The 18,336-nt window shown below is 45.0% G+C and overlaps 1 protein-coding gene across 16 annotated transcripts in view; it reads left to right on the top strand.

Moving 5' to 3' along the window:
• The first annotated feature begins 375 nt into the window (after nt 1-375).
• The window catches only part of LOC146359036 (phosphatidylinositol 3,4,5-trisphosphate 3-phosphatase TPTE2-like), a 40,169-nt gene continuing 22,208 nt past the window's right edge, over nt 376-18,336 (top strand). The window contains exons 1-10 of one of the 16 annotated variants that reach the window (XM_084826408.1): nt 555-755; nt 1,013-1,236; nt 2,573-2,666; nt 3,551-3,626; nt 4,913-4,990; nt 12,486-12,533; nt 13,290-13,451; nt 14,735-14,854; nt 15,652-15,751; nt 17,176-17,239. In XM_084826408.1, the coding sequence (XP_084682534.1) occupies nt 4,941-4,990; nt 12,486-12,533; nt 13,290-13,451; nt 14,735-14,854; nt 15,652-15,751; nt 17,176-17,239 (544 nt within the window). In that variant the 5' untranslated portion in view covers nt 555-755; nt 1,013-1,236; nt 2,573-2,666; nt 3,551-3,626; nt 4,913-4,940. Of the gene's footprint in view, nt 756-856; nt 1,237-2,572; nt 2,749-3,550; nt 3,627-4,857; nt 4,991-12,485; nt 12,534-13,289; nt 13,452-14,734; nt 14,855-15,651; nt 15,752-17,175; nt 17,240-18,336 lie in introns of those variants that run through there. The other 15 variants (XM_084826350.1, XM_084826380.1, XM_084826364.1 and 12 more) reach the window with 15 other exon arrangements.

Below are 18,336 nucleotides of genomic sequence, written 5' to 3'. Positions count from 1 at the left end.
TAGCGCATGGGGGGAAGGTGCATATTTTCCCAGTCAAAAATGCGAATTTTTCCCAATTGGAGGGAAAAAACACTCACATTCAGGAACCCAAACAAGGTGAAATGAACTTCGAAGGGGAATTTGGGGAACATCGATGAGCTCTAACCGCACATGTTCACCCATCTCTACTAAACGGACTGGGGGCGCTGAGGGTACCTTGCCAAACGGCCCCCCTCTCGGAGCTGGCAGTATGGACAAGCACATCTCCCTGGCAGTGGAAATACAGTAACAACACATTAAATAACGAACAGTTTGCTGCCTGTTCATGCCACCCGCCATTCCCAGGATAAGTGGCCTGACTTGGCCTAACGGTAGGGCCGGGTTCGGCCTCACGTCGCAGCGCAGATGCGGCCTTGACTCATCACCGCGCGACCGAGCCTCCCGCCTGGAACCGCGCGGAGCGGGAAGCCCGCCACGGCTCCCTTGGATAGATAATGGTCACCTGGGACCTGCCCTCCGTGGCCCTGGCAACGGGGGTTCCACCGCGGCTGTTCTCCGGGTCGCCCTCTCGGCTCATTGGCCGCCCACGTGCTGGGAATCATCAGGTGTGAATCCGGCTCAGGTGGCGCCTGCCCGCAGCCACCATGAGGCGGGGGCCGCCACCGCCACCGCCGCCCGGCGTCCCCCAGCCATTCGGGGAGCTGCCTTCTGCCCGGAGCTGCCGGGCAGCGAGGCTTTAGCGCTGCTGCGCCAGAGACCGTCGTAGGCTACAAGAGGTGAGGCTGCGAAGGAGCGCTCCACCGCGGCACGGCCATCGGCTCCCGAGGGTACAAAGCCCAGGGGCCGGCCCTTTCCTTCCTTCCTTCCCTCCCTTGTCGGCGCTGCCGGGCTGGGCACACAGGCGGCAGGGCAGCGGCGGGAAGCGCTGGGCCGGTGCAGGTGGGCAGTCTCGAGAGGAGGTCCAAGGGAAGCCTTGGCGGGCGGACTGCCGCGGGCAGAACCTCTCGCTCGCTCCTGCCTTCCTTTTCCGCAGGGCGGCTGCACCCCGCGGACTCCCTGAGTGCGTTTGGGAACGTTCAGGGCCTTGGATAAGTCGGAGTCTGCCTCCTCCAAGCCGCGCGCTCTTGGCTCGGCTCGGCTCGGCTCTTCTCCCGCCGCCCCCTTGCTTTGCCCTCCCCCACCTCCTGCCTCGGTGGGTCACGCGCTTCGTGCCCCCTCTGAAGGGTTTGGTTGGAGCTAAACTTGTTCTCCGCCAAGGTAAATGACTTCGTGCACTGCTCTCTGGAGGGGGGAGGAGGGGGAGGGGGGGCAGGGGCAAAGTTAAGTCTTCCTATCTCTGCAGAGGCTGGGGGTGCTTCCAGGCGAGGCTTTTATTCTGCAATCTTCTTGCTCATTAGCAGAGTTTTTACAAGCTGGGGGGTTCCAGATATAGTCTCCCACCTCTCACTCTCCCCTGTTTTCCCACCTCTTTGTCTGTCCTTTTTTTCTCCTTCAAAACATCAATTAAAGAGGGAAAGACATAATAGATGCACCAGGCCTTTTGACTACTATTGCGAAGAGCTCTGTGTCTAGAAATGCACTTACTTGGGAGTAAACCCCATTACTTGGGATTTATTCCCAAGTAAGCATGAGTAGGATCAACTGCAAGAGTTTTTTCCCCTACTCCCCCTCTTTCCAACTCACTTTGACTGCCCTGCTTTACAGAAACTTCCTCCACCCAGGAGGGCTGGGCCAAGACAGTTTGCCACTTGAGGCAAAGAATAAAATGGTGCCCCCTCCCATTCCCCATCCAGAAGCCATCACTGTTGATGGGACAGTGTCCTCCACCATACCTGAGGACAACAAGGGAGGTGCAGGAATGGCTGCTTAGTACTCACAGCTGTGTCCTCCAACACATCACTGCTGCCCATCCGCTAGCATCCAACACCTGAAGAAACTGCCTCACTCTGCCTAATGATAGGGCTGGTCCTGCCACAGAGAGAACTAGTGTATTTGCAGGGGGAGGCTAGGCTAGAATGCTTCTCCCTGACATGCTAGCTTTCTTTGTGCAGAGAAGGAACATTGTATGAAGGAACATTCAATCACCTGAGTCTCCTACATGTATCCTGAAGCTGTACAACACAGGCATAGGTTGATCACTACACTGAGGACTAGGCCTAAGCTGTGACTTGGGAAGTCAACAAACTTGCTAGGCCAGCCTTACCCAAACTGGCATGATGAGAATTGCGGTCCAACACATCTGGAGGATGCTGATTTGGGGAAGGCTCCACCAGCTGGCCTTAGCTAAGCTGCCATTTATTCAGTCTCAGCCCTCTCCTGAAATGTGCTGGTGGTACAGATGATGATACTGACCTGCTTTAAAAACAGGATTACTGAGCAAATGCATGTGATGCACCTCAATCCATTCATAAAGTATATGTAAACTCCAAGTATTACTCTGCAGAATATCAGACAATGATGTGGCTTCGCTTTAGAGTGAAGGAACAGATCAGTTTAGACTGTGTGGTCTGCTTTGATAGAAAATCCTGTCTGACCTGTGTGTGAATTAAGTTTCTGGGTGTCCTCTATAATGTTTGTGCTTTTCTCCCCATAGGGAAACCATCTGCTTTGTTTCAATCCATAAGAAATAAGAGCAAAATGACAACAGTAAAATATGAACAAAGTTTGGAGTCAGAAGAATCTCTGGGGTGGGTTATTCAGCATTGGTCCCATTTATATCCCATTCAGAAGGTCCACATTCAGTCCGTGGTGCCTCCAGTTAGTCTTGGCGTAAGACTTTAACATTTCTTCCTAAACTGTGTGTGAATGTGTCTGACTCCAAATTATAGTATAACAGCTCGACCCAATCCCTTTGGATTGTATCCAGTGTTACTGCTACTTAGAGTAGACCACTGAAATGAATGGGACTTAAGTTAGACTGACATTGGATACAACCCTCTGTGTGGTCCATGAGTTTTTACAAACTGCTTTTAAGTCAACCCTCAGGTGCCTCTCCCCCAATCTCAATTTTAATGAACCCTACAGGCGCTCTACAAGTGCGATCCTATGTAGGTGTCTTTGGAAGTATGTCCCACTGAGTTTAACAGCTGACAGGTCTGTATAGGATTGCAGCCTGAATCTTCCTTCTCAAGGATCATAATTTAGTGGCCTTACTCTTGCCTGTAAGATGGGCTGACCAGAACTGCATGCAGTATTCTAAACACGTCTCTCTCTTTTTTTTTTAAGTGGGGGGGAAGCAACACGTTACCATGTTAAGGAGGATGTACTCAAACAGCGCAATTAGAAACAGAATCTAAGAGGACAGTCCTATGCATATTGAAACAGAAAAAAGTCCTACAACTCCCAGCATTCCCCAGCCAGCTATTCTGTCTAAACATCCATAGGATTACACCTTTAATATTGGAATTTGTCCCCATCTTGAGATTTCAGGAAGCAATAGTGATGGTGGGGAGAATAATCCATGCCAATTTAACGTTGGGATAGCTTTTAGTAGCCAAATAAGGTTTCTTACAGCATTGCTCAAACTTTTGGCCTCCTATGTATTATTTTATGTTTTTAAAATTCTTTCTAGGCTGCCTCGAAGGGGGAACCCTCTCAAGGTGGCATACAAGATAAAAAACCACACAAAGTGGATGCAATAAAAATCAGTAAGAACATATTTAATAAAAATCCATAAAACAGAGACTACCAATAAAAATCTTAAGGGAAAAGGAGTTTTGACATCTGTGGTACAGTCGCTGCATACTTCTCTGTGTTGCTATTGAACAGACTTCGCACAAGATTAATAACTTGGTGTTTTGGGCAGAACTGAGAAATGGCTTGGGGGTGAGGGGGACATCAGCTTCATGGTATGCAGGGCCCATGCCATTTAGGACCGTGTCACGGCTCCCAGAAACTGGAGTGGGAATATTTTTCATTTTGTGTTAACTGTGCATATAAAGGATAACATAAGAATAAGTCCAATTGTTTGTTTCTAATCCAGCCCTATCTGAAGTGTTTGAATTGAGTAATAATACAAGCAGGTAGCTCTGTAGGCTGGCTGCAGATCAGACACTTTGTTTAAATACCAGTTGCTGAATAACACTTCAGTAGCATTATGTTGTGACTATCTGATACATATGTTCATGCAGGATTGTCTCTGCTGATGTGGGAAAACTCTGCATGATGACATTCTCCTTGGTTCTGCAAGTTGTCTTGCTTGTGCTTACACCAGTCTGCCGTGCAAATAAGTGGATGACTTGCAGACACCTCCCGCAACCCCAAATGATCATTATAAAATGCCTTCTTTGGGCTTGCCCTTGGCTATTCCAGGTCTTGAGCCAGTGCTTCTAATTCTTGAGGATTCTGAGGGAAGAGGCAAGTGTATATTTAGAAGGGTAATGCTTACTGGTAATTTTCTTCTACCTGCAAAAATAAGGATAATACAAAACTGCTTTTCATTAAGCTTTACAGCTTCATACAACTTCACTAGTGAAATCATTTAACTTAGGGGTGAGGAGCCTCAGGCCTGGGGGCTGTATATGACCCTCTGGCGTTTCCCAGATAGCCCCCCCCTTCCCCTGGCCCCTCTTCCTTTCCCCCAACCACTGATTGTTTGGTGGTTTCTTGGCATTTGTGCACCCGCATTCTAAAAGGTTGAAACACCTCTCCTAAGGCTTAGTTGCTGGCAGTAAGAATGTTAAGCTACAACATGCTGATATTTTGTATTTTTGGCCCCATCTCTTTTGTCTTCAGCCCCTCTCACCACTGGAATAGGGCCCCCCAAAACTTCTCCAAAATTGAATTTGGCCCTTGGGCTGTAAGAGGTTCTCCACCCCTGATTTAACTCATAGGGAGGAGGTGAGCTTGTTCCCTACCATTCTCACCCCATCAATTTAGGTCTTCTTTCTCCTTGAAGAAGGAATATTAATATAACAGCTTTAACTCCTGGCAGAAGTGAACAGATCAAGGAGCCTACAATTATGATTGATGATGGTGCTGATGAAGATGGTGATTCACGCTCGTGGGCTTAGTAAGTTGAATTTCCAGAATTTGCCAGACAAATCAAAATGATGCACAGTGTTTTAATCCTCTTGTCTCTCCCCCCCCCCCCGCCAAACTGAGCTTGGAGAAATTCAGAGAACATTATCTAGAGTATTCTTCTGTATTCATTCTGCCAGCACCAAACTGTGGACTCCGCAGAATTTCACAGTATCCTGTAGCGAACTTGGTAAAGGAAACAAGTGTGGATTCTTACATAGCCAAAATGGCACCTTCCCCAACAAGTTAGTATTGGCAGGCTCGTGGGATGCCCCAAGGTTTGCAGTAGTACAAAAAGTAATTAGGGGGAAAACTCATAGGGGAGGGATGCCAGAACAGTTCAGTGAAGACTGAGCATGCTCAGTGGGCCCAGAAGCCTGTCTGGGGCATGGTGGGATGGAACCCTGAACAGGAGCACACCACACTGCAGCGTTTTTTTGCAGCTCCTACTTCTTTCTAACTGCGATAACATGGAGGCTTGTGGGTTCTGGAGGTAGTAAAAGCCACTGGCAACCCCCAGGTATAAATACTTAGCAGACTTCCTGATGGCTTTGAGCTACCTAGCATTAAAACTCACTGTACAGTTTTCATATTCCTGACCTGTGTTGGCACATCCTTTGTCAGTGTTCTGGACACAGTAGAGGTTTGCTGAAGGAAAGACAAGCAGATGCTGCCCATTGCTGTTAGTGACCACATGTAGGGGTATGTTGTTCAGTGACTTGGGGCTCCTTCACACGGAGCTTTTATCCTGCTATCGAGATTGCTCACTCCCGGAAGTTTGTGCATCCTTTTCATGATGTTGTTAACCTCCCGGGTGAGGTATTTCCTGGTTATTCCATCTCAAATAGATCTGGAACTAATTAACTATCTTTTCTAACTCGGAATGGTACATGATTAAAACAGCCACTAGGTGGCGCTTTTCACCAAGTTCTATGGAACCATGAACATTAAAAGCTTCTCCTTTCACAATAAACACGGAAAGGCTCCTGAACAGGAGGACTGCAGGGGTTTTCTGTAGTGTAAAGGCAGCCTTGGGAAAACACAGGGACAGATGATGTGGACCATCCAGAGAGCTTTGGCTATTGGGCAGTTTAGAAATGTAATTAATAAATGAATGAATGAATGTGGACAGCGATAGTTTCATGGGGAGCCTTCTGTAGTGGTGATGCAATGAATACTCTGAAGGGGGGAATGGTTGGGTATGTGGGTGGCCTGGGGTGCAAGGGGGTAGTGGATAGGCTCTGGATCAGAGGCAAGGAGGGTGAGAGTCCATCTTGTCCATTAGATTTACATGTGGGAACTTTGCACGCCTGAAGCATCCTGTTTTAATTTCTGCTAATTTGAAGGTCCCCTTCATGGATCACTGCCTTGTTGTGGCGAAGGGGCTTGCGTAACTGAGTGAAGCCATAAGCTATGCCATGCAGGGCCACCCAGGATGGACAGGTCATGGCAGAGAGTTCTGACAAAATGTGGTCCACTGGAGAAGGAAATGGCAACCCACTCCAGTATTCTTGCCAAGAAAACCCCATGGAACGTATCACAAGGCTAAAAGATATGACGCCAGAAGATGAGCCCCTCAGGTCGGAGGGTGTCCAATATACTACTGGGGAGGAGCAGAAGGTATTTCCAAGTAGCTCCAGAAAGAGTGAAGCGGCTGGGCCAAAGCCGAAAGGACACTCAGCTGTGGATGTGTCTGGTGGTGAAAAGAAAATCCGATGCTGTGAAGAACAATATTGTTTAGGAACCTGGAATGTCAGATCAATGAATCAAGGTAAGCTGGAGGTGGTCAAACATGAGATGGCAAGACTGAACATTGACATCTTGGGAATCAGTGAACTAAAATGGACAGGCATGGGCGAATTTAATTCAGGTGACCATCATATCTACTATTGTGGGCAAGAATCCCTTAGAAGAAATGGAGTAGCACTCATAGTCAACAAAAGGGTGGGAAAAGCAGTACTGGGGTACAATCTTAAAAATGATAGAATGATCTCAGTATGAATCCAAGGCAAACCATTCAACATCACAGTAATTCAAGTCTATGCCCCAACCACTGATGCCGAAGAAGCTGAGGTTGATCGGTTCTACAAAGACCTACAACACCTTCTAGAACTAACACCAAAAAAAGATGTCCTCTTCATCATAGGGGATTGGAATGCTAAAGTAGGAAGTCAAGAAATCACTGGGATAACAGGCAGGCATGGCCTTGGTGTACAAAATGAAGCAGGACAAAAGCTAATAGAGTTTTGCCAAGAGAACCCGCTGATCATAGCAAACACTCTTTTCCAACAGCACAAGAGACGACTCTACACATGGACATCACCAGGTGGTCAATATCGAAATCAGATTGATTATGTCCTTTGCAGCCAAAGATGGAGAAGCTCTATACAGTCAGTAAAAACAAGACCTGGAGCTGACTGTGGCTCAGATCATGAGCTTCTTGTTGCAAAATTTCGGCTTAAATTGAAGAACGTAGGGAAAACCACTAAACCATTCAGGTATGACCTAAATCATATCCCTGATGAATATACAGTGGAGGTGAGGAATAGATTTCAGGGATTAGACCTGATAGACAGAGTGCCTGAAGAACTATGGACGGAGGTCCGTAACATTGTTCAGGAGGCAGCAACAAAATCTATCCCAAAGAAAAAGAAATGCAGGAAAGCCAAGTGGCTGTCTGATGAGGCTTTACAAGTGGCTGAGGAAAGAAAGGAAGCGAAAAGCAAGGGAGAAAGGGGAAGATATATCCAACTGAATGCAGAGTTCTAGAGAATAGCAAGGAGAGACAAGAAGGCCTTCTTAAATGAACAATGCGAAGAAATCGAGGAAAACAACAGAATGGGAAAGACTAGAGATCTCTTCAAGAAAATCGGAGATCTCAAGGGAATGTTTTGTGCAAAGACGGGCATGATAAAGGACAAAGAAGGCAGGGACCTAACAGATGCAGATGAGATTAAGAAGAGGTGGAAAGAATACACAGAAGAACTATACAGGAAAAATCTGAATGTCCCTGATAGCCATGAGAGTGCGGTCACTGAACTTGAGCTGGACATCCTTGAGAGTGAAGTCAAGTGGGCCTTAGGAAGCATTACTAACAACAAAGTTAGTGGAGATGACAGTATTGCAGCTGAGCTATTTAAAATCCTAAAAGATGATGCTGTTAAAGTGCTGCACTCAATATGCCAACACATTTGGAACACTCAGCAATGGTCGCAGGACTGGAAAAGGTCAGTTTACATTCCAATTCCAAAGAAGGGCAACGCCAAAGAGTGTTCAAACTACCACACAATTGCGCTCATTTCGCATGCCAGCAAGGTGATGCTCAAAATCCTACAAGCTAGGCTTCAGCAGTATGCGAACCAAGAACTACTGGAAGTACAAGATGGGTTTCGAAGGGGCAGAGGAACTAGAGATCAAATCTCCAACATTCGCTGCATCATGGAGAAAGCAAGAGAATTCCAGAAAAACGTCTATTTCTGCTTCATTGACTACGCTAAAGCCTTTGATTGTGTGGATCACAACAAACTGTGGCAAATTCTGAAAGTGATGGGAGTACCAGACCACCTTACCTGTCTCCTGAGAAACCTGTACGAGGGTCAAGAAGCAACAGTAAGAACCAGACACGGAACAACCGATCGGTTCAAAATTGGGAAAGGAGTACAACAAGGCCGCATATTGTCACCCTGCTTATTTAACTTATATGCAGAGTACATCATGAGAAATGCCGGGTTGGATGAATCAGAGGTCGGAATTAAGATTGCTGGGAGAATTATCAACAACCTCCGATATGCAGACGATACCACCCTAATGGCAGAAAGCGAAGAGGATCTAAAGAGCCTCTTGTTGAGGGTGAAAGAGGAGAGTACAAAAGCTGGTTTGAAACTCAACATTAAAAAAAACTAAGATCATGGCATCTGGCCCTATCACTTCCTGGCATATGGAAGGGGAAGAAATGGAAGCAGTGACAGATTTTACTTTCTTGGGCTCCAAGATCACCGCAGACGGTAACTGTAGCCATGAAATTAAAAGACGCTTGCTCCTTCAGAGGAAAGCTATGGCAAACCTAGACAGCATAGTAAGAAGCAGAGACATCGCCTTGCCGACAAAGGTCCGTCTAATCAAAGCTATGGTTTTCCCAGTAGTAATGTATGGCTGTGAGAGCTGGACTATAAGGAAGGCTGAGCGCCGAAGAATTGATGCTTTCGAACTGCGGTGCTGGAGAAGACTCTTACGAGTCCCCTGGACTGCAAGGAGGTCAAATCAGTCAATCCTAAAGGAAATCAACCCTGAGTGCTCATTGGAAGGACAGATACTGAAGCTGAAGCTCAAATATTTTGGCCACCTAATGCGAAGAGAAAACTCTCTGGAAAAGACCCTGATGTTGGGAAAGACTGAAGGCAAAAGGAGAAGGGGACGGCAGAGGATGAGATGGCTAGATAGCATCACCGGTGCAATGAATGTGAACTTGAGCACGCTCCGGGAGAGAGCGCAGGACAGGAAGGCCTGGCGTGCTATGGTCCATGGGGTCACGAAGAGTCGGACACGACTGAACAACTGAACAACAACAACAATTTGAAGGTGGTTTGTGGCCTTCATGCCATACTTCCTCAGAGTGTCAAGTTAGCTTCTGCCTAACAGGTCTCAAGGAAATACTTATTTAAATGTTATTGGGATGAATTTGTCTCGATTTTTTCCACAGAACTCTAACTATTAGTAAGGTTTTGATAAGTAAAGAGGTAAAAAAAACGTTTTGAATGTATCATGCCCTCCAAGGGCACTTTCAAATGAGACTTTTATTGTGCAATCATCCTGCCTCACACACAGAGTTCTGTGGGGTGGTCCAGACATCGTGTTCCCATGTTTTTCCTCCACCTCACCTGCCTTTTTTTTCCTACCACAAAAACATCCATTAAGGAGTGAAATGTGGAATAGCTGCACAGTGTCTTTCAACTGGTAGTGCTAGGAGACCTCCATCTGGAAGCATCTCCGCTGGACAGATGCTCCCACTACATTACTGATTTTCTCATCTCAGTCAAGTACCTTTTTAATGCTGAGTTCTGATTCCATTGTCTTCAGACTACCAGCTTCCCATCCCCTTTCCTAAATTGCACTTTTGTTCTTTGTGAGCCCCCTTGGAAGAAGGAACTTTTTTTAAAAGTGGGGTGCAAATATATAAAACTTCCTATGCTAGGCAGTTCTGAGGGATGCTGGAAAAGAATGTTGCACTCCTTGCCTGGAGACCTGAGGAGAGGAAAAATCCCTTTGCTTTTTTTGAAGGATGTGGTCTTTCTACCTGGGAAATCAAGGCTGCAAAATAACATGCTGCTGAATTAACTTTGAAAAGTTGTATTGCTTCAGAGTAAAAGTGACCTGCCTAGGACAGGGGAGGAGTGGGGGTAGGTGGGGAAGTGTGAAGATGACGGGTCCAAGTGATGGAGGGTGGCAATGTTAGGATGCACCCTGCAGTTTTATTTGGTGTTCTGTGGTGATGGGGTGGGCAGGAAGAGGGAGCTTCCCTTTAGCAGCAACGGAGGAGGAAGAAGAAGAATGGGAGGTTTTTCTAAGAGAATCCCATGACCCTCTCCATATATGTCTCAGACCATTCGCTTTCTCTCTGTCTCATTCAGTCTTCAGCATAAACAGTAATCAGCAGTATGGTGTGAAGAGCTCAATGACTGCAGGTGTGGCCTCCGTTAAAAGCAAATTGGGGTGTGTGGAGAGGGAAAGAAAAATAGCAGGAGGCCTTTCTGTGTGACCCGGTCATAGTGCAACAAATGTGTGACTTTTGCTCAAGATCGAGACGTTATCCCTCAAAATATGGTTGGTTTTCATGAAGTGTTGTGCTTTCCCATTATGCATAGGATGGATATGCCTTCAAACCAGGCTTTGAAGATTATCTGTCAAAGACTAAAAAAAGATAGGAACATAATTTGAAAGGGATCCATCTCAATAGCCTCTGTCCGAATTGGGACTCTGGCCCAGGTTAAAACATCAAAAATAAGGGACTTGCAGAATCTGTAGTGTTGAGCGGAAGAAAGCATCTTTTTAAATGAAGGGCTACTTAAAATGAAGGGCAGAAGATAAAGCAAAGGCAATGTCCTCCTGATTTGGCTTCCTTTTAGAGCATCCTTTTGTTGTCCCCAGCCTTTTTGAGTTGGTTATTTCAGCTATATCTGAAGTATGCTTTGGCTTTTATGTCTAGAAGTCATTCTGATAGTCCCCCTGCCAAGGTTTATTTTAATTTTATTTCATCAGGTTGTTTTTGGTGGTTCTGTCCAATTAAAAGTTAATCCTAGTTCTCAAAACTGCAGCAGCTGGAGCTGGCTAAGTGAGATTCTGTGTGATAAAACTGAGGGGAATAGTTTTTAAAAATGTAGTACACTGTACACTTAAAACAAACCCTTCAGAATTATGGGAGGCTCCTGCTCTTGGAAGATGATTGCTTGCTTAACATAAGTGTAGATAACCCTGTTTCAGACGTTGACAAATATGAAAGGAACATATACATATATCTTAGAGGTGGGGGAGGCAGCCTGAGGTGTGTGTGCACTTAGTTAAAGCTCCACTGCAACCTGGTTCTCGCATAACTGTAATTCATGGATTCTTTAAGCCATGCATTGTTGGGGCCTCACAGGAGCAAGGGAGCACACTACTTCTCTGTTCTGGATTGCTTGATGCAATGTCCAAACCTGGAACTCTGGATTGTTGAGGGACAAATAATCCAGAGTTTGAACCCAACAACAAATCTTAGGTTAACACTCTGGGTTGCTTGCGCTGGTTTCATATATTCCATCAAACAACTCAGGAATGGGGTTTTCCTGGTTGCTTGAGAAACTGGATGCAAAGCAGAAGTGGCAAGTAGGTAGGAGGCAGCTTGCTCGCTTCTGTGCAGCCTCAACAACCTATGGTTTAAACAGCCCATGGGTTGCCATTGGATCGAATCGGATCAGTAGTTCTCTTGATAGGATGCTACTGATGAGTGAAACTTGTAAATAGCAGCCTGGCTGTCTTTTAAGGCTTGACTTCACAATCTCTCCAGACAATCAGAAATGCTTCTATGTCTTTGAGGAGTTTTACAGGGCAAGGGGAATGCAGAGTTGCTATGGGAAGGCTTTGCTATCTAGTGGGCCAAGACTTGCTAGTGAGTGCTGCAGGTATTCTGTTCTAAGCAAACCGAGGGCATGTGTCACTCTCTAAAACTTGGAGTCCTGAAAAACCAGTGTGCAAAGTTTAAAATACTAAGCACTGAATGCAGTAGGCACATGGGTGTCCATGATGTCAGGATCTTTGCACTGGGCTGCAGACATTGCTGACTCTGCTAATCAATCATGTAATAGATGCCACCACTTAGGGACTTGATCAGGGGGTCAAACACCGTTCTTTTTCAAGTAGGCTTGACTTGTTCAGTTACTATAATCTACTTCTTTGTCAAAGTCCGAATGATTATTATTTCCCTCCTCCCTTTTCTCCCCCACCCTACAAACCAGCAAGATTAAGAAAAAGATCTCTCCTTTTGTGATGTCTTTTGGATTCAGGTGAGTATTACCACAACATGGGCATCAGCAAAGCATGGGGAAGCAGTTGTAGAACTAATTTGTTCCTTGCAACCTCCTACTTATAGAATCATGAACATCAACATTGCTGTTATTTCATGAAAGTAAATTGGACGTATTCATTCACTCTCCCATCCAACCTTTCGGTAGCCTAAGAGCAATATCTGCCACATCAAACATGTACAATATGGTATGGCTACTGCTGAACAACTTTACCAGAAACTGCTTCTCGGCCTTTAGGCTAAGATTATGTGTTTCAGGGCTACATATTTTCTAGATAGGTCTTGAGCTGTTACTTGAGATCAACCAAAATATTTGCATTAGTAAATTACATAGCTCTGCATATAACAACATTGTTTGCCATTCCCTTCTGCCTATTAGACACTTAGACCTGTCCACCAACAGAAACTGAATTGCTAGAATATGTAGCTCCTTCAACTTTGTATTGTGTTGAATGTCATCTTAAAGCATATTTGAGTGACCCTCCTCTAGACGCTCTAATACAGCCTTTCCCAAACTTGGGTCTACAGATGTTGGACTATAACTCCCATCATCCCTATCCATTGGCCATGCTGGCTGGGGTTGAATGGAATTGTAGTCCAGCAAAATTTGGGACTGCAGTATTAATATAATACTTAGTATATAATGAAGAAAAGAGTTTAGATTTTTCCTTTGCATACTTCTAGATTTGAAATATGACCACCTTTCTCTTCTCTCCCCTCCCTCACACTTTTGTAGACTCTTTGGTGTAGTGCTTATTTTTGTGGACCTTGCACTTGTGGTTATATCTCTGTTGGTTGGTCTCAGATATCACTCTCTTGAGCGCATGATTGGAAACATCTCTCTGGTTATAGCTCTCTTCTTCCTCGTCGATGTAATCCTGCGAGTGTTCGTTGAAGGGTAAGAGTATAAATGTCTGTGAAATTGGGCTGATTGCTACAGAAGTCTCCATGGAATGAGAGAGAGGGATTCAGATTTGGCCCTGGGGTAGCAGGGTGGTCTAAAATTCCACCATCAAAAATAAAATATTGCAGCAGTACTTACTGCATGTGGAAAAGTTATTTTCAGAAAAAGAAATACAAGAGGGGCTTCCAACAAAATGTTGTAGTGTAGAATGTTTCCATCCACAGTTCCTGCCACTCTATTCCATTCTCCCCACCCCAGGTTTCTGCTTCCCCCGCTTTGTCAGTCAGCATTCTGTGCCTGCTGAGCATACTTGATCCTCATTGGCCTAGGCAGCTTTCCCCCCTCCATTTTGGCTTTTTGGGGGCTGGAGTAGACATTTGTGCCCAGTCCTAGGTAAATTTAAATGTTGGGTTTCTCCATAGATTTGGGCAGCCCTACTTTCTCAGTGTGAACCAGGAAATGGCCTATCTGGACAATAAGATGAGCCTATGTCCCAATTTTAATCTGTGTCTTCCTTTGCTCTGCATCTCCAGTCACTCCATTCTGTAACTCATTCTAGCTGGTTGCCAGACTTTGCCCTCTGCCAATGTTCAGTGTCATCAAGTTAGTATTTGCATGGGCAGGGGTTGGGTGTGTGTGTCCCTGCTTAGGGTTTTTCTTATGAATTTTTGTAACCTTGGGGATACCCTGACTCTGATGGTACATCCGTGTGTGTGTGTGTGTGTGTATGTGTATGTGTATGTGTGTGTTTTGGCTACATTTATGTGAGCATTGGAAGTTTGGGCTTGGAAATAAAAGGAATTATCATTAGAGACATTCTATTTGTCCTCCTACATCACTTTCCCTAATCTGGTGGTCTCCAGATACATTGGGCAACTCCCATCATGCCCAAGCTGCCCATCATCATGTGTGGTCCTCGTTGTGTCTGGCCTCCTCCAATCTGTATGTTCAATCTCATTTGCTCTAAATTTCTGTTCCCCTTTAATTTTGCTTATATAGGCTTGATTCTGGAATGGCTCTTAGCCAGGCCTTGTTGTAGCAAGGGCTCCTTTCTTTAACAAATCTTCCAGGGCTAATCCTAATGTATGGCTCTGCAGCATGATACTTGCCTGACGGCTCCTTGCAAACGTGGTTTAAACCTTTTTGGGGTGCATCCCTACATGTGCTGATGTTTGTTATCCAAGATGGCCTCCAAAGACTCATCACAATGAGCAACTGCTGCTAAAATTATTGTTCCTGGTTAGCTTTTGCATACCCTTGTCTGTTTTGTATTTCAGGTTCAGAAAGTACTTCAGGTCCAACCTCAATATTCTAGATTGTATCATTGTTGTGGGCACGCTGTCAATCAATGTTATGTATACCTTCTCCGACTTGAGTGGAATAAGCCAAATTCCAAGGTAAGACGAATGCAGTCTTCCCACCTCCCACCCCCAATCTGCCAAAGGTCTCCAGTGTTCTTCTTTAAATGGAGAGGCATGCAAAATGGAAACAAACGTATGGATAATCTGGCTTCAGAACTGCCTGATGTTGATTGGTGGTGGTAATGGAGGGGTTGGGGACTTCCTGCCTGTGGGCCAAATATGCACCTCCAGGTTTCTCAGTTCAGACTTCCACACCCTCTCCAAGCCATGCCCCTTGCTGGTCCCACTGTAGGTTTTTGATTACTCTGTCTTCTGTCCCCCCATCAACAAAGCCATTAAGGTTTTCCCCCCATAAGTTGGGTAAGGAAATGCCTGGGTGCAAATGTGATTCTCACCATTGTTCAGAACGTTATGAAAAGATCACATCTCTAACTCCACTCGTGGCTGTGGCCCCAGCGACCTTTGCTTTGGCCACAGCTGCTGCTGGAATGCAGACCCTGACAGATTTTGACCAAGGTAAAGCAGGCCATGACAAGAAAAATTGCCCCCACCCCAGTGCTAATATAAGGCCCTGTCCTCCAACAGGTACCTTGTGATCATGTCAGGCCTGCAGGCTTTCTAAAGCTATGCCTCTGCCTCTTAAAAAAAAAAACACCTCTTGATAGTACTGTTACATTAAAAACACTACTCCAAAATAGCTTCCAAAAGTAACCATAAAACCCCTTCTCCTCCTTGCCCCATCGTACTATTACTCCCAAGCCCGGCCCCTGGAAATATTTCATTTTACAAACTGCTGTCTAACTTGAGACGATCTTTTTGTGTGTGTTGACCAGAACGATTATTGTCTTTCGAATCCTGAGGATTATAATTCTGATAAGAATATTTCGACTGGCTTCTGAGAAGAAACGACTTGAAAAAGTGACACGGAGGATGGTAAGCAATATTGGGCCCTTGTCACCTGTGGTGCTTAGCTGGTGTAATTCACTTCCTAAGGAGGCCGTATGGTTTCCTTCCTGTTTGTCTTTCAGCGAGCAGCTAAAACATGGCATTGTTGTTGATTCAAAACTTTATTCTGCCTATTTTAAAAAAATTAAATACGTAAATATTTTAATAATACATTTTTAATTGTAAGTCTTGTGTTATAAGCTGACTTGAGAGATTCTGACAGGAAGATGGGATATAAAAGCTCAGTTAGCCTATAAAACAATCAAGTTTGGCCACAGGTGTGTGGAGGCAGCAAGCACTCAAATCTACTAGGTGCTTAAAGCCTTACCTCTTTCCCAGTAAAATACCTTTTCAGGCCCTTGATGCCTCTTAGTATTCAGACTTGCTTTCAGGTCTTGGAAACTTTGCTATTAAAGCTTTCATTCAAGAATTTCTGAGGAACCTGTTAAAATTGATTTACTAGCTGAAGTCCTCAAATCCATAGAGAGCTTCCAGACAAGGCTTTTGTTGTGCTGTAGTCCTGCCTCGTTCACAGAACTTTATTGGGGCTGGATTTTCCAGACAATGATGTCTGCCACATATAAATCTGTATCTGCGCATGGCTTCTTCTGTCTTTTTTCTTTCCAGAAAAATTATAATTATGGAGGAAGACCGAATAACTGCACAATATGCCTTTTGAATGGTAGTGCAAGGAGCCATCGATCTAGAAGCACCTGTAGTCTCTGGGAGTCTTGCCCAGCTAATTTAGGTTTCAAAATACAATGAAGATAGCATATCTACATCCATCCTAGTCCCTCAGCCTAACAATGTTTTAGCAGCATTATGCATGTATTGGTATGGCTTATGAGTGACAGTTTTGATAACCTTTGTATCATCTCTTGCATTTCAACTAGGCTTTTGCATCATTTAGTCAGACCACTCTTTTCATAATCCTTGGTCTTTTAAAAACATCTAACCTCATGGATGTCTGAAGATGTAGCTGTCTCTTCTACTGAATACTCAAAGTCAAATGGACAGCGGGGTGGGGGTGGTTGTTGCTATGCACAGCTACCTGTTCCTTCCTGTATCTTCTGTTCTTTGTCTTCCAGTCTCTGTATTGCCACTCTAAAATATGACCAGATCCATTTTTTGTAAAGATTAGAGTAAGCTATGTGTGCTATTTGGAGTACAAAACTTGGTTTTTCTTGGTAAATCATGTGCTTTGGGCTTAAGACTTCTACTTCTGTTCATAAGGTTCAGCCTTGGATAAAGGTAGCCTTGCAAATGCTTTCGAGGAAGCGCTCTTGTATCTGACAAACTGAACTAAAGTGTGATCTACTAGTACTGAATATAATATGATTTATTTTTAGGTTTTTGCCTGGATGGCTTGTTTCATCTCCTTCTGATTTTCTTGTGTGTCTTTTGGCTGGCAGGTGTCAGAAAATAAACGGCGTTATATGAAAGATGGCTTTGATTTGGACCTCACTTACATCACAGGTTTGTATCACTTGACTGGGGTGTGTCTGGAAATAGGGTATTTTAAATTTGTTATGTGAACTTGCCTAAATCCAGGCATCAAAGAATTGTGGGGGAAAGTGTGTGTGTGTGTGTGTGTGTGTGTGTGTGTGTGTGAGAGAGAGAGAGAGAGAGAGAGAGAGAATATATCAGTACACAGGACAATCCCCTTTGCTCTATTTCCCTCCTGGCCTTAATGTTTAGGGACTGCTACTAACTGGGGAGATGTGGCGATGCATGTATTTTTCTTAGCTATTGCTTCTCTGTTGGGAGTGAATGAGTGCTAAGACTGATCTTGCCAATTGTCTTGAGCAGTTAAAGTCTAACTACATGCAGCAGGCTGGCCAAAGCTCCAGGAGGCACGTAACAAAACCTTCATGTGTCCAGAAGCCACCACCCCTGACACTGCTGCTCTTGCCAGTCTGTAGAACAAACTTTGACCTCTTGTATATAGAGCTGCAATCATGCCTGTCCTCTGTTGAATCTCAACAGGAGGAAATTAGCTCTTGCTTGCAAAACAAAAGAGAATTAACTCGAGGTGCTAACACCCACAGTAGAGACTGTTTTTTAAACGTGAAATATTGGTATGATGGACCAGTGATGTTCCTGACAAAGCTGGTCCCGTAGAATGAGAAGGGGGAAGCAAAAGATCCACTCACATGAAATGGTTTAGTTACATTAACTTCTGCAGCTTGTGCCCATGGGCTGTGGATTCAAATTCCACCGTCTTCCCCACCCCTTTGCCTGAGAGCCAACAAGTCAATAAATCTTTGGCAAAGCCCAAGGCAGTAGAGCACATGTTCTGTTATAAGCATCTCTGCTGGCTGGACTAGTAAAAGCCCCTCTTGAGGTCCTGGAGAGCCACTGCCAGTCACCGTGGACAATACTGGACTAGATGGACTAGTGGCTGACTCTCTGAGGTCGCCCCGTATGTCTTACAGATTATTTCATATAGGGCCTTTTCACATCCATTTGTAGTACATTATATGCACAGCTGTTGCTTGTCTGTTGTGGGGATGCAAATGTGTTCCCATAAAGTGTCTCTATCGTAGGGGCATTGCACTTTCCCATGTTCTCTC

The sequence above is a fragment of the Heloderma suspectum genome, chromosome 1, assembly GCF_057233095.1.
Source record: "Heloderma suspectum isolate Gila_16-S chromosome 1, 16-S_ref, whole genome shotgun sequence".
NCBI classification, from domain to species: Eukaryota; Metazoa; Chordata; class Lepidosauria; order Squamata; family Helodermatidae; genus Heloderma; species Heloderma suspectum.
The sequence above is the reverse complement of the archived record's forward strand: the minus strand, read 5'-3'. Positions and strand labels throughout refer to the sequence as shown.